The sequence below is a fragment of the Giraffa tippelskirchi genome, chromosome 8, assembly GCF_054371585.1.
Source record: "Giraffa tippelskirchi isolate mGirTip1 chromosome 8, T2T-mGirTip1v1.2.pri, whole genome shotgun sequence".
NCBI classification, from domain to species: domain Eukaryota; kingdom Metazoa; phylum Chordata; class Mammalia; order Artiodactyla; family Giraffidae; genus Giraffa; species Giraffa tippelskirchi.
In genome coordinates, this window is record NC_137282.1 from 108,209,702 (window position 1) to 108,226,295 (window position 16,594).

The window sequence follows — 16,594 nt, forward strand, 5'->3', positions numbered from 1 at the left end:
TGTTTTAGTGAATATTTATTAGTTTTCCTCCAGAATGTCTTCAGCACTTACAGATTGACTTTTGAACATTCTAGCTTCCTTTAATTATATGGAATTAACTTAATTTTTGAGAAATGAAAAATAGATGATACTGTATCATTTTTTCACTCTCTGTGAAGCTGTAAGGGTAGGATTTGGGCATGTCATCTGTTTGAACAAGTTATGCTATTGATTTAGCTTAAGTTTATAAACAGTCTGCTTTCATTAAGGCAGACTTCTTACATGAAGCATTTACTGTTTTAGTAAGAATTTCTGTCATTTCTTTTGTTTCCCTTTATGTGTATCTTGAAAAGCCTTTTTATATTTGTTTTTCTTCTAAGACTAAGTCTTTAGCTTAAATTTAATTTTAATTAGCAAGTGATAAGAGAATGCTTCATTGTGAGGGTCCCCTTGGAGAAAAGCCCTAAATGAAGTGAAGGAGCAAGTCAAGGAATTTGTGGGAAAAGAGGGAACAGCTTTTGAGAAGTACTTAAGGCAAAATCATGTCTGAGATGTTTGAGGGCCAGCAGAGGGGGGCCAGTGTGAAATGGGAAGAGAGAAGAGGAGCAGTTATATGAAGGGTAAAGACTGAGTGGGAGAAGCACAGGTTATGTGGGACCACTGTCAGGATTTTGATTTTACTCTAAATGAACCTTTAAAGACTAGTGACCTTTGGGTTCAGCCTTTCCTGATACCTCATTTATGATTGACTCTAATTTATAATAGATCCAGAGGATTTAAATGGCTTGCTCAAAGTAACATTGGCAAGTTTTTTAAACTTAACGTTTTTAGAATTTTTGATTTTTAGACTAGCAGATTCCTTTTTACACTCAGCCCTCATATCTTTTAATGAGTGAGATCAAACTTTCAAATTTCTATATGGAAACCCCTTACCCACCTGCCCCTTTTAATTAATTTATTTAGTTTTGGCTGCGCTGGGTCTTTGTTGTTGGCGAGAAGGCTTTCTCTGGTTGTGACGATTGGGGGTCACTCTTCATTGCTGTGCTTGGGCTTCTCACTGCGGTGACTTCTCTCGTTGCAGAACACAGGTTCTAGGCTCTCAGGCTTCAGTAGTTGTGGTGCATGGGCTTAGTTGCTCTTCAGCATGTGGAATCTTCCCAGACCAGGGATTGAACCCAAGTCCCACACATTGGCAAGTGAGTTCCTATCCACTGTACCGCCAGGGAAGTTCGCCACCCTCCTTTCCAGCTTTTAGCTTTACCATGACTGATGTTTTCTTCAGAGTATATATTCAGTCTAGTTTTAAAGTTAGCATATTCTATGTCCAGCAGTTTCTTCCTCTTTTAACCCCAGTAGTAGATTGAGCTTATATATATATTTAATAATTCTTAAGTACCTTTGTAGAATCACATTTGATTGTAAGTTACTTATACTTAAGTTAAATATAACATGTTTTCCCAAATACACTAGCCTACACTGGAATATATTATCTAGCATCATTACCTTGTTAGAACGTTTTATGAACTTCCTTGGTGTTTCACTGCTGGATGAACTTAGCAGGATTGGAACATTTAGAAATGTAACTACTTTGTCATCTAGGTAATTTGTTAGAACTATTACTTAAGATTAGTCTTTAATGCAGCTCTGTCAGAGAACTCATGATTGATACTTACATACCCAGTTTTTCTTTATCCAGATTATATTAGTGTTAAACTTAATTCACATCGTTGCCAGTTATTAAATATTTCCCAGGAAACTTTAGGATAGCTGTTTGTGTTGCCTTGGGAGCTATGGCTACTTTATTGAATGTTAAAACCTTGTCTTTCTCTGACTTGACAGATACATATGGGTTTAGTTAGATCTTTATGATATTGGCTGTCAATAAACACTTTTCTATGAGCTGACAGGCATGTGGTGGGAGAACAGACTCTAGTTTTCAAATCTGCTTTTGAACTAGAAGAATCAAGGTTGTTGGGACCAGTGTATATTTGTTCATGTTTCAGAACCCATTTGAAGGATTTGTTTAAAGTGTCATTATGAAGTCCATCTTCAATTACTGGCACTTTTGTTTTGCATCTAATTATTTCTCTGAAAATTGCTTAAAGTAGCATGAAACCACCCTCCAGGATCAATAAATGAAAGTTAAAAAAGATTGAATGTCAATATATTATTGTGAAACTATTCTTCAAGCTAAGTAGAAGGTATAAAAGCTATTAATGTTATTTCATATCAGCACATGAGGTTTCATTTTATGTTTAGTTTTATAGCCTAAAACTATAAATAGTCCTTTGAACATAGAATTGGTTTGTACCCAGAATTGTTTAACTGCAGTTGCATCAACAGGAATTCTGATTTTGGTTCTTTAACATGATTTGTATTTCATTCTAGACATGGACATGAAACGTATGTTCCTAGTCCACCACAAATGATAGGAAGACAGTTCCAAAGGGCTAAGCCAAATTTGGGAAGAGCACAAACTAAGAAAGAAGCATCAGGCATAGAAGAAGACAGAGCAGATCAGAGGAAGGCAAGGAAAACCGAAGATAGTTTGTCGCAGCATGAAGATTCTGACAGCCAGCTTCTTCAAAAAGTAAGTTTGAAAAAAATGTTTTTTATTAGTGGGCTCTGTTTTATCAATATCATGAAAGAGAACATTTAAAAAATAGTTTTGCTTTTTGTATTATAACTATTTTCATGAAAACTGATTGACTCTCCTAATATTTTGATAGCTTGGAAACCAATCAATTGTGTAAATGTGTGTAAGCATAGTGCTTTAAGCCAAACTACCAAACCAAATTACCACACAGATTGTTTCCATGGTAATATCAGCTGTTTATTCTTAAATTTAAGGGAAAACCTGAGTTTCTGACATCTCTGGAGGTTTCACCAAGAAAAGATTCCGTAGGTTCCAAGGAGACTGGATTGGCAAAAAAAGATGCCCAATCAGAATTTGAACCATCTGGAAGTGTTGGAGAGAAGACCAGAGGGGATAATTCTGTGTGTGCAGTTGTTGAAAAGCAGTGTATCAGTAAACCAAGGTAAAGTTTTATTTAACAAGTGCTTTCAGAATAGTAAATACAAATAATATTCCTTATGGATGTCTTACTCTAATTTATTGATAAGAGTAAAAAGATGATTTGTTAACAGAAGTATGTGTTGTTTTTTATTGACAGGTCTGTTTCTTTCCCACTTTTGATTTTTATTTACTCAAATTTACTTTTCTTAAAAAATTGTCTCTGAAAGATTTTTCCTTCCTACATGTAAAATTTCTGGGTATTGAGTATATTAGGCATGAGCAGAAACCTGACTATAGAGTAGTGTGTATTGCCTAAATAACTAGGATGCTAATTTGAATGGAGTCACAAACACAAGTGAACGGCACCCTTTTCCCACAGTTTTCAAGGAAAGTGGAAGGGAGCCCGAGTTCTAAAAAAATATTGCTATGATGGATTTCCTTCTTTTTTCTTTTAACCTACTCTGTTTACCTAGTAAGATAAACCATATGACTTTTTGATCTCTTATTTTGTATTTATTGGCCCAATGGTCTTTATCCTTTTTTCTTCTAATAATTTCCAGTCTTGTATTTCATCATCCCTTAAACAACAAGGGGAAAAATGGCTCACAACAATTAAAAACTTATTTTGAAAAATTTGTAGGTAGATAACTAAGATTTAACTCTTGAGTGAGAAACTAGTAACTGTAAATTCCTCTCATTCTCTTCACAGCATGTGTTGACAGAATGGGTGGTGAGCATTTTATATTAATGGCTTGAATTGAGATTTCACTTTAAAAGTTGAGATTTCATTATAATCATCCTTGTGCACGTAATGACTATGTTGCTATTTTGATTAAACATCCAGCTCCCCACAATTGTTAAAAGAACCAGATAACTCTAAAATTGCTCTGGATCGAAGAAGAGCTCTCTCTTCTGCCTCTGAGCGTGAGATAGATCATAGCAGAAGGAGAGTACGTCGAAAGGTTAAACCGAGCATCCCCAAAGGGCGTGGCTCAAAACGAAGTCGGAGTAAGACCTCTAAGAAGGAACCCAGAGCTTCCAGGTCTGTGCTGGTGACTCTTCGAGCTTCCCAGGAAGAAGATGAAGATGATGGTGAAGACTTTGAGTCTGACTATGAAGAAGAAAGCTATCATCTTGCTCCTGAAGAAGTAAACAAAGCTCCAGTGTTTGTACCTATTGGTCTCAGATCTCCCGAACCTGTTCCTGTTCAGATTGAGGAAACTATGGAAGAGGTAGTTTGAGTTTGGAATCCTTGGAACTTTATCTTGTTTTTTGCTTTTGGTGGATCATCATCTCTTCTCTTAGCAATGTTAGAAACTGAGGATTACTAGTGTAATTTGTTGGGGCCTAAATGAGTAGAGATAGACTTGTGTGACCTCCTGTGTTTGCTCAGCCCCTGCAGCTCAGGGCCAGATCAAGGTAGTGAGTATAACAATACTAAGACAAATAATTTCACTTGCAGGCAGGGACCAACTTGTCTTATTGAGCTATGTATTCTTGTACCTATAGCCCTCTCATTTTTAGGAAGCATTTCATAAATGTTGATAGACTGATGAGAGAAATTGTGGGAAAGTAGGGACAAGTTGGGGAGCATGGAAAGTAAAATGCTAGGTACTAAGTAGACTAGCTCTGGATGTTTTGCTTATTGTTTGTAAGAATCACAGACCCTTCAAAAACCTTAAATGTTTCATTTTTTGCCAAGATGATGTCAATCAATAAGAATTACTGTATTTCAGGTTTTTGAATTGTGTATGAACGTGAATTATCTCTTCAGTTTAATATTTTATGATTCGTTTTGTTTTCCTGTGATGGTATGCCAAAATGAAATAATGAAACTTTCCATGTTGGCAGCTTGTAATCCCCACGAATGTCCCAGACGTAGGATGCATAACTGTTGTTGAACATCAGCTTTCATCAAACATAGATGTGATTCCTCAAGAAATGAGACAAGAAGAAAATTTGAATGCATTATCAGTTGTAAGCATCCGTTTTATTATGTTTTACCTCTAATTCTTTGTTTACTTTCAAAAGACTCAAAGTTTATTTTGAAAGCTGTAGGTTTACAGTTAGTTCTTTTTTTTTGTTTGTTTTAATTTTATTTATTTAGTTGCACTGGGTCTTAGTTGCAGCATGTGGGATTTAGTTCCCTGACCTGGGATTGAACTCAGGGCCCCCTGTATTGGGAGCACAGAGCCTTAGCCACTGGACCACCAGGGAAGTCCTACAGTTAGTTCTTCTAGTATGATTGGCATTATTACTTCTAGGAGCTGAAAGTGTAAATGGTAGAAACTAGTGAATAATTTATAGATTTTATATTTGACTTGAAAAGTATGGATTTTTGTGTATGTGAATAGCTCTTAATATCTTCTTAGACTATGTTAAAATTCTGATGCATTAAATATAAACTAAATATCAATTATCTAAACATACTTAGTTGCTTTTTGCTTGGTGCACTCTTGCTCATTTGCTTGGTGTTTAACTTGTTTTTATAAATGAAGTCTTATAACTTTTTTAAAAAAGCAGCTTTATTAAGATATAGTTCACGCACCATACAGTTCATCCATTTAAAGTATACATTTCATTGCTTTTTAGATATCGGCACAGTCAATTTTAGAACGTTTTTGTCACCTCAAAAAGAAGTCTTATTCTCATTGATAGTTGCTCCTCATTTCCTTCCAACCCTTCTCCAGACCTCGGTGACCAGTGACCTATTTTTTGTCTCTATAGATTTCTCATTCTGGATGTAAACACACAGTATGGTCTTTATTCATTCATCTGTTCATGGACTTATAGATTGTTTCCATCTTTTGGCCATTATAAATAATGCTGCTATAACCATTCGCCTCCAAGTTTCTGTACGGACACATGTTTTCATTTCTCTTGGGTACATTCATGGGAGTATAATTGCTGTGTCATATGGTAACTTTGTTTAATCATTTGAGGAACTGGCAGACTGTTTTCCAAAGGTGCTTCATCATTTTATATTCCCACCAGCAGTGTATGAGAATTCCAGTTGTCTCCACATCCTGACTATTTTTTATTTTATTTTTTGGATCTAACCATCCTAGTAGGTGTGAAATGATACCTCATTATGGTTTTGATTTGTATTCCCTAATGATTAATGATGTTGAGCATCTTTTCATGTGCTTTTATTGGCCATTTTTGTATCTTCTTTGGAAAAATGTCTGTATGGAGTCTTTGCCTATTTAAAATTTTTTTTGGTCCATTTGTCTTTTATTGAGTTGTAAGAATTTTTTTATATTCTTGATACAAGTTCCTAATTGTATATATGATTCTCAAATGTTTTATCTCATTCTCTGGGTTGTTTTTTATTTCCTTGACAGTTTTTTAGAGTACTTGGAGGTCCATTTATCTGTTTATGTTGTTGTTGTTGCTCATGCTTTTACTGCATATCTAAGAATCCTTCCCCAAAGCTAAGGTCTTAAAGATTTACTCCTGCTTTACATTTAAGTCTTTAATCCATTTTGAGTTATTTTTTGTTTGGCCATGCCTTGTGGCTTGCGAGATCTTAGTTCCCTGACCAGAGCTTGAATGCAGGTCCCCAGCAGTGGAAGCACCAAGTACTAATCACTGGATTGCCAGGGAGTTTTCCTCGTTTTGAGTTCATTTTTATATGGTGTGAGATTAGAGTCCCAGTTCATTCTTTTGCATATGACTGTCTAATGGTTGCACCATTTCTTTGAAAAAACTGTTCTTTCCCCATAGAAGTTTTTTATTTTTGTCAAAAATTAGTTGGCTGAAGATACGTGGACTCTCAGTTCTATTCCATGGATTTATTTGTCTACCTTAATACTGGAGAGGCTCTGTTGTTTTTTGTTGCTCTATAATAAGTTTGGGAATTTAAAATAGGATGACTTACACTTTTTTTCTGTTTTTAGGATTGCTTTGACTATTGTGGGTCTGTTGCAATTCCCTGTGAATTTTAAAATCAGCTTACCAGTTTCTACAAACATGTCAGTTGAGATTCTGATTGGGATTGCATTGAATTTGTAGATCAGTTGGAGGAGCAAGTATTGCCCTCATAACAATGTTGAGTCATTCAGTCAATGTACATGGAATATATTCTCATTTACTTAGCTCTTCTTTGATTTCTTTCAACAGTGTTTTGTAGTTTTCAGAGTATGAGCTTTGCGGTTCCTTCATTTGAGAGTATATTTTTATTTTTCATGCTATCGTGAATGGAATTGTTTTCTTTAATTTCAAACTTGGCTTGTTTATTGCAAATTTATAGAACTGCATTTGAGTTTTGTATATTGGTCTTGTATTCTGCAACTTTGCTGGACTCATTTATTCTAATGTTTTTTTAGTGGAGTCCTTAGGGTTTTCTACATACAAGATCATGGCGTATATGAATAGAGGTAGTTTTACTTATGCTTTTCTGTATTACTTTTGTAGGGCTACTGTAACAAAGTACCATGATCTGAGTGGCTTATTCTGTCATAGTTCTAGAGGCTAGAATTCCAAAATCAAGGTGCCCCTGGTGATGGCAGTTGCTGGCAGTCCTTGTCATTCCTTGGCATGTAGCAACACAGTCCAGCCCTGCCTCCATTGCTCATGATGTTCTTCTCCCTGAATGTGTGTCTGTTTTTCTTAGAAGGACAGCAGTCTTACTGGATTAGGGCTAACCCTAATCCACTATAACGTCATCTTCACTTGTATATGTAGGAAGACCCTGTTTCAAAATAAGGTCACATTCACAGTACTGGGGGTTAAGACTTCAGCGTGTCTTTCTGGGGGATATAGTTCAACTTATCACACATTCCAGCCTGGATGTCTTGTTTCTTTTCCTTATTTAATTACCATTAATTAAATTAGAATTCCTGTGCAGTGTTGAATATAGGAAGGGAAAAGCATCCAGTCTTTCACCATTAAGTTTGATGTTAGCTGTGGATTTTTCATAGGTGCCCTTTTCCGAAGTGAAAAGTTCCATTCTGTTCCTGCTTTGTGAATTGAGTGTTTTATCATGAAAGACTGTTGGAATTTGTCATATGCTTTTTCTACACCACTTGAGATGATCATGTAATTGTTGTCTTTTATTGAATTGATACGATGTAACACATTGATTTGAATTTTGGATGTTAAACCAAAAAATTGCATCCCTGGGATAAATTCTTCTTAGTCATGGCATATAATTTTTATATGCTGTTGGATTCAATTTGCTAGTATTTTATGGAGGATTTTTTTTGTCCATATTTATAATAGATACTAATCTATTATCTATAATAATCTGATACCAAATTTTTGTGATATCAGGAACTGAAAGCCCTCCAGCTGTGGCCTGCAGGGAAAAGGGGCCCAGTTTTCTTGGCTGCAGCAGTCTGAGGTACAGTTTCTGCCTCACTGAGCTGAAAGGAGGGAGAGAACAATCTTAGTTCAAATACCACGAACTTTTCACCTTTGTTACTGAATTTTCAACAGTTTTTCAAACATATGCGCATCTTATGCCCTTAAGGTCCAGAGGCTTTAAATGGTGGCTCTTTAATAAATTTTGCCAGTTTCATTGGGGAGAGGGCCAGCAGAGCTCCTCATGCTGTCATGCTGGGCATAGATCCTGTAACTACTCTTTTTTTTAAAAAAAAAAAAATTAATTTTTAATACATGATTTATTTATTTAAATAATTACTTTTTTTTTTTTTTGGCTCTACTAGGTCTTCATTGCCACCCTGGCTTTTCTCTAGTTGCAGAGAGCAGGGGCTGCTTTCCAGTCATGCTGTGCGGATTTCTTATTTTGGTGGCTTCACTTGTTGCAGAGTAGGGGCTCTACGGCACACGGCTGCAGTGGCTGCAGAATGTGGGCTCAACAGTTGTGGCTCCCAGGCTCTGGAGCACAGGCTCAATAGTTGTGGGGCACGGGCTTAGTTGTTCACAGCCTGTGGGATCTTCCTGGATCAGGGATTGAATCCAAGTCTCCTGCATTGGCAGATTGATTCTTTACCACTGAGCTATCAGAGAAACCCCTATACATCCTTAATTTGCTAAAATTTATTTAAGTGTGAAGCCAACTAGTAGTGTACAGAATTCATGATATTCTTCAGACCTTGGTTTCCATTGGGTCAAAACTAGTAGCAGATATGACTAAAGTTGAAGGATTATGAAAGTGAATAAGAAAGGCAGATGCTTATTACATTTGACCACAGTTAAAATTTGCATATAAGGAAAAGGTAAAAGAAGGAGCAAGAGTTGAAAATATTTGACTGTCAAACTACATTTCTGTTGTTTATGAAATGTTATAAATAATTATAAATTTCCATTCCATTGTAACCAAAGGCACTGAAAGACTTGTAAAATGTAGTGCTTTTTGATATACAGAACATGTATTTGGGAAAATACAGAAGATATTATTAATACTTTTCTTTTGCTGTTTTAGGAAATGACTGTAGGTGAACATTCCCAAGCTGAAACAGGTAACTGTTAATAAGGAAACTGCTAAAAATTCTTGATTAACTCCAACAAGCACAGTGATTTAGCAGTAGTGATAGTAAATGAGTCAGTTTGCTGAAAAGTTGGAGGAGAAGATTTAGCAGATGAATGTATTATCTCTAGGAGAAACTTGGATTCTTGGAATCCTGCTTTAGAGAGTGATTAACTGTTTAATAAAGAACTATGTATTTTCTCTGATAATGCACAGATGTGAATATTTCCTTCGAAGGTATTGAGTTATTTAATGGGAAGGAGGCACTTTCAGTGGGTTAAAGTCAACAGTTGACGCTTTTCTTTATTTGTAGTATATAAACTGAATGAAACACTACCCTAGTAAGGGGTTAATGGTATGGAAACTTGTTACTAGAGGATAAACACCTTAATTGAAATTCTTTTCTAAGCAAATAAACTTAATTTTCCAGATTCATTCTTCTATTAATGTTGGTTTGGTTTTTCAGAAAGTACCAACGATGGGAGCACTGAAGCTGCCATAACCCTACTGACTATGGGAGATCTGGTGTTGCAGTCAGAGATTAGTCCAGAACAGAGTGATGGTAAGAATAAAAGAGAAGTCCTAACAGAAAAAGAAACCTTCACAATCCAATGTCTTAAGAGATTATACTCATATTTGAATATTAAGTGACTATCTGCCTTTTTATATTTGAAGTTAGTGTCACTTTGTTATTTTTCCAGAAAAGGTAATATGTATGTATATGATCCCTGGGTTGGGAAGCTCCCCTAGAGGAGGGCATGGCAGCCTGCTCCAGTATTCTTGCCTGGAGAATCTCCATGGACGGAGGAGCCTGGCAGGCTACAGTCCATGGAGTCGCAAAGAGTCGGACACAACTGAGCGACTAAGCACACGCACACACGTGTTGATCCATCCTGCTTGCTTGGCCCTCCAAATGTAGTGGCCTCTATTTTCACATAGTGCACTGGGTTCACTAAGGATAATATGTATTCGTGGAATAGTTAATCTACTGAATCCTCTACCTTTATCATCATAAGTATCGTTGGTCAGCTAAGTTCATTGATCACTGATCACTTTATACATGTTTCTTTGGCAAAGGAGCTGCTGCTTTAGTTAGACTTGTCAATTACATGATAGTCAAATACAGTGTGAAGGGACAGTAGCAGTCATTGAGATTATTTAGACTATTATGTTAGTCGAAATACATGTCAACCAAGACTTCTAGTATTTTATTTTAGCCTATGGTCTTTAATGTCAAAATACCTTCTAATGTGTGTGTGTGTGTGTGTGTGTGTGTGTATGGTCTTTAATGTCAAAATACCTTCTAGAGAGTGTGTGTGTGTGTGTGTGTGTGTGTGTGTGTGTGTGCGTGCGTGTGTGTGTGTGTGTGCGTGTGCGTGCGTGTGTGTGTGTGTGCGCGCGTGCGTGCGTGTGTGTGTGTGCGCGCGTGTGCGTGCGCGTGTGTGCGTGCGCGCGCGCACGCGCACATGCTCAGTCATGTCCAACTCTTTGTGACCCCGTGGACTGTAGCCTGCCAGGCTCCTCTGTCCATGGAATTTTCCAGGGAAGAATCCTGGAGTGGGTAGCCATTTCCTACTTCCTAGGGATCTAACCTGCATCTCTTGCATTGACAGGTCAATTCTTTCCCCCTGTCCCCCCTGGGAAGCCCACCTTCTACTTTAAATATATTAAATGGATAATTATGTTAATCATGCTGCTGTTAATTATTTTAACTGCTGACGTGTGACCTGCCATTGAAGTGTCAGCCTTCTAGGCCCATAACTATATAATTATCAGGGAAGTCTCTTGATTTGTGTTCCCTGTAGGACCCCTTTTTCAGTGGGAAAGTATTGCATTGCAACGTGTTACAAATGTCTAGCACGCAAAATACTGGTTTTAAAAAATCGTAAATGAATATAATCCTCTCTTGAAATTCATCTGAGGTTATATAGTTACTGAAAATAACAAAAAGATTTATTTTTATGTATAATAACAGTTTCAGTCGATAAGAATTATTAAACTTAGAACATGTTAAATTGCTTGCATGAAATATGAGGTCATAAATTTAAACTTGGAGCCAGAAAGAGCATACTTTAAAAATAATATAGATATTGAGTTTCTCAAGTGTGTTTTACCCATTTTATCATTCCTTTGGTCCTCTCCTTAAGGAATTTAATAAATCTTTAACACATTGTTCACTCAAAAAAGGAAATATTAGGGACTTCCCTGGTGGTCCAGTGATTAAAACTCTGTGCTTCCACTGCAGGGGACACGGATTCAGTCCTTGGTTAGGGAACTAAGATCCAACATGCTGTGCAGTGTGGTGGTGGGCACACTCCCCGCAAAAAAAAAAATTAAAATTAAAAAAAATAGAATTTGGCAGTGGCTGCATGTTGAAGGATTTATTTGGACATCTATTTGTATTGTGTCAATTTTAATTTTCTGTTTTTTTCTTCAATAGGAATATGTATGCTTCCTGATGCTCATTCAATAGATCAAAGCCATATTCCTTTTAGCCCAGATAATGTAAATCTCAAAATTGTTCATGAATGTCAGGAACCTTCTTCATCTGTCCATAGTACATCTCCATCAGTAGAAGAAAACAAGATTGTATTGGATGTGTATAAACAGAATACTAAAGAAGAAATTGATTTGACAGAAGAAGTAAAGGAAAACACTACATCATCCAGGTTTATTTTGCTTTATTAAACTATTACTGTTTTTTGAGTTTTACAAAATAAATTACAGTGTTCAATTAATAAATATGTGTAAACCAGCCATCAATTTGGCTAATAGCTTTGAGTAATAATTAATTAAATGTGAAGTGGGCAGTGCTAATTTTTCACCCTTTAAAAGTAAGGATTAGCTGGTTTTGATTTTAGTTTAATGGTTTACATATTAAAATTAACCACAGTGCATGTTTTAAGCTTTAAAGAAACAGTCCTATGTAAATATAGTCCCTGTTTTACAGACCTGGTCCAGATCCTCTTCCTGTGTCAAAGCTTTTTGATATTTCTACCATGTAATAATTTTAGCATTAAGAAATGAACACCCTAGATGATGTAGCTCCTGAGAAGATGGCATTTAACTGTACCAGTGCTGGATAGAGGGAGTCAATGTGAGAGAGAGAATTTTCCCACAGTTGATCAATTTCTCTTCTCACCTATTCCTAGGACTACAACTTCTGAAGTGACCAATAATTTGAGAAGGAGAAGTAGATTTGCCAAGCCCAAGCCAAATCTTAAGAATATTTTAGGGACCAAGAGATTTGGTGCTCATCAGAAAGTTCCTAGTTTGTTTGTAACTAAAGGAGAAGAAGTGGAAATTCAAAGAGGTAATCTTTATTGTTCCCTTAAAAAGTTGCAAAATTACTTTGTCACAAGAAATTTTATTGTCATTTCAAATGGGATATTCAGTTGTTGAAATTATATTTTAACTTAACTGCTAAAAAGTTAAAACATACAGGAAGTAGAAAAGTTATAAAATACCCATAAATCCACCAACTAGTTTCAGTAATTATTACTCTTGCACTATATTTACTTGATCAAACTTTCTCTTTATATATATATATATATACATATAAATAAATTTCTCTGTGTCTGTTTATATATGAATACTCAAGCATACGTCTCTTAGGCGTACATGCACGTGGCAGAAAACAAGACAGTACCCAAAAGGGAAAATTTTAAAAAAACTCCCTCCTTTCTTGGTTCCCAGTCCCCTAATCCCATTTCCAGTATCAGTTTTTATTATAGACTTCTAGGAATGTTTTATCCACATGAGTATCTAAATAAGGTGTATGTATACACACACACACACACACACACACACACACACACACACACACATGTATATTCCTTTCAGCAAGAACAAAAACATATGCATATTATATCTACTGTCTAGCATTTCTTGAAAGTGGCAGTTTTGTTGAGATAACTCACATACCATAGAATTCACCATTTAAAGTATACAATTTGGGGATCCTCCTGGTGGTCCAGTGATTAGGACTGCATGCTTCCACTGCAGGGGCGTGGGTTCAATCCCTGGTTGGGGAATTAAAATCCCACAAGCTGTGGTGCATAGCTCCCCCCACAGAAGGTACAGTTCAATGGTTAGTATATTCACCTTTTGGATTTTATAAATAATGCTGCTAAGAACATTCATTTATGTTTTTGTGTAGACATGTGTTTTTAGTTCTCTTGGGTTTATGCCTACAAGTGGAATTGTTGGGTCATGTGGTAATTCTGTGTTTAATCTTTTGAGGTACTGCCAAACTGTTTCAAATACGGCTATACCATTTTATATTTCCGCCAACATTCAGTGAGGGTATCAGTTCCTCTGCATCCACCCAGACCTTTGTTAGTATTTGTCTCTTTGAGCATAGCTATCTTAGTGGGTGTGAAGTCCTATCTTGGTGGTTTTGATTTGCATTTTATTTCCCTTTTGACTAATGATGTTGAGTATCTTTTTATGTGCTTATTTGCATATCTTCTTTAGGGAAACGTCTCACAAGATCCATGCTCATTTTAGAATTGAGTTGTTTTTCATTATTGAGTTCTTTATATGTTAGTGCATTCTGTTTTTAAAGACTAATATATTGAAAAAATTCTTTCCATATGATTGCATAGTGCTCTTATTCCATTTTTTCAATTTCATTTATTCAGTTTTTTCAATGGCCTCACTATATTATGACTTACATGTTGAACCCTAGTCCCACTTCCTTTTCCATCTGCCCTTCCTGCCAAGGTCCCAACCCCTTAGGGTACTAGTGGGAGCAGGAAAAGCAGTGGTAGGCTGCCTAGATTGTATTCAGTCCTCTCCATATGTAGAGGATCTGAATATTTAGGATCATTTTTTCCCTGTTTTGGGATTCCTGGTTTCTGGTATTTCCTTTGAGCCAGCAGTCCCTGTGATTCAGTTAGTAAATTCATTCCTTTGGCTTGAGCAGTACCCAGGAGATCTCTCAGTATGCGGGTCCAGTTACCTCTTTATATAGACGTCCTTGTCTTCCTGTTTGTGACATTATTCTTTACAGAACAGCTCCCTCCCCATCACTTCCCCTGGGTGGAACCAGCCAGATCTCATGAGTACCCACCTCTAAACCTCTTTGTATGTGTGTTTCTCATTATACAGCTGTTATGATAAAGTAGAGATATGGTTGTTGGTGAAGGACAGGGCAGCCTGGCGTGCTGCAGTCCATGGGGTCTTAAAGAGTCGAACACGACTGAGCGACTGAACTGAACTAAAAATTGTTGTGGCTGCCAGGAGTGAAATAGGTGCAGTGCAGATTCATTAATTATCTCATTTACGTTAAAAAGTGTAATGGCCCAGACCACCTTTCTGCCATGTGAAAAAGCTTGCTTTCTGGATTAAGAGAAGTTTGGAAGAGTCACTGTATAGTGTTCTTTGAAAAAAGACGATATTTCTAATGTGGAGATTTTGACTTTACTGTTTTGTAAAGTCTGTTTTAAATGTGTTTTTTATTTAAGAAACTGAGAAAAATGCTTCTCAAGAAACAGAATTAGAAGATAAAACGCTTGGATCGGTTACAGCAGCAGAGAGTACAGAGCAGGCATCTGTACATGGTATTGAAGAAACCAGTATTTCACAAGGAGCTCTCCTAACTGAAAGGTAAAAGAGGAAAGATGTTCTGCAATTTGCTTCATATTCTGTGTCAACTATGACCATAAGCTGTAGCTGTAAACGTTTGTTCTATTGCATTTAGTACGTCTTGAAAGTTGGAAAACCATTAAATGAGATGAACCTTGACATACCAGCTGTAAATATTATTCTGTGGCTGTTTCCTTGACTTCAGACATATACTAACCTGTCTTTCAGAGGTGAAGATCAAGAAGGGAGATCTGAAGACGTTCCAATATCATCAGTTGCTTCAGCTGTTTCTTCTGAGTCAGGGCCCCACACACTTGGTTTGGGCATGGGTCTTGCTGAGAGTTCTGTTGAAGAGCCTCTGGGAAAGGACTTTAATGGAGACGCTGTGCTTACACTAAATGTGCCAAAGGTAAAAGAATGTAAAATATAACAGGGAATGACTAGCTAGTTCTAATTTACACGCCATAAACTTCACCCTTTTTAGTGTATAATTTGACAAATTTTGATAAATATATATCATTATGTAATTGATACATAAACAATTTCATCACTTTCAAAATTTTCCAGTGTCCTTTTTTAGTCACTCCTTCTCTCCACCCCCAGCTTCTGACAGCAACTAATCTTTTCTTCTTTCCCTATAATTTTGCTTTTGTGAGAATGTATGTGGTAGAATTTTTATTGAGTGTGTTTTTAGTCTCTGGAACATAGAGATAAAATAACCAATGGCTAGCTTTGTGTACAAACTTTAAAAAAGGAAGTGTTTTGTACAGAGAGAACTCTTGCTTCAAGTTCCTGTAGTTATTCTAATGTGCATCCAGCCCTGAGCCAATCCTTAATCTGGAAGAACAAGTATGAATTAGCCAGGTGAAGGGAGAGGAACATGGACGAAGAACAAGTGTGAAACAGCATGACATGCTCTGGGACTATATAAATAGTTGTGAGTGGGATATAAATGAAAAAAGTGCTTAGACATGAAGTTAGGCAGTCTGGGGACATATCATAAAAGGAGTTTTTATGGTTTGCTAAGGAGTTTGGGTTATATCCAAAGTTACTGAATTTTCCCCTACTGCCCAATTTTTTTACTTTTTACTTTTTATTTTGAAATAATTTCAAGTTTAGAGAAGAGTTGCAAGAATCTGACAGAAATCTGTTAACATTTTGCCTCATTTGCATGCATTCCTAGCTGTAAACATTACTCTCTCTGTGTGTTGCTCTCCATCTTGGTAGATACTTTTATTTTTTTATTTTTTATTTTTTTTATTTTATTTTTTATTTTTATTTTTATTTTTTTTGGTAGATACTTTTAAAAAAACTAAACCATAAGACCAGGAACGTTTCCTTACAGAGAAACGATAGTACTGGTATCACACTCTGTTGCAGTCAAGCCCTTTACGTTGCATTTAGCTGTCATTTCTTCTTACTTTTATCATCTAGAGTCGTCCTCCTGCTCTTTTTCCTCTTTTGTGTACTTGACACTTTAGAAGAGTCCAAGCTAGTTTGCAATCTGGATTTCTTTTATTGCTTCCTCATTATAGATTCAAGTTACCTGTCTTTTGGCAAGAGTTACTATATATAGG

The 16,594-nt window shown here is 36.4% G+C and overlaps 1 protein-coding gene across 1 annotated transcript in view; it reads left to right on the forward strand.

The window, feature by feature from the left end:
- BDP1 (BDP1 general transcription factor IIIB subunit) overlaps positions 1–16,594 on the forward strand; it is an 80,370-nt gene that overhangs the window by 44,328 nt on the left and 19,448 nt on the right. Inside the window, exons 23-32 of the mRNA XM_081518513.1 lie at positions 2,368–2,569; positions 2,830–3,017; positions 3,840–4,227; positions 4,847–4,972; positions 9,384–9,420; positions 9,895–9,990; positions 11,869–12,097; positions 12,581–12,741; positions 14,897–15,038; positions 15,246–15,426. Of these exons, the coding sequence (XP_081374639.1) occupies positions 2,368–2,569; positions 2,830–3,017; positions 3,840–4,227; positions 4,847–4,972; positions 9,384–9,420; positions 9,895–9,990; positions 11,869–12,097; positions 12,581–12,741; positions 14,897–15,038; positions 15,246–15,426 (1,750 nt within the window). The remainder of the gene's footprint in view (positions 1–2,367; positions 2,570–2,829; positions 3,018–3,839; positions 4,228–4,846; positions 4,973–9,383; positions 9,421–9,894; positions 9,991–11,868; positions 12,098–12,580; positions 12,742–14,896; positions 15,039–15,245; positions 15,427–16,594) is intronic.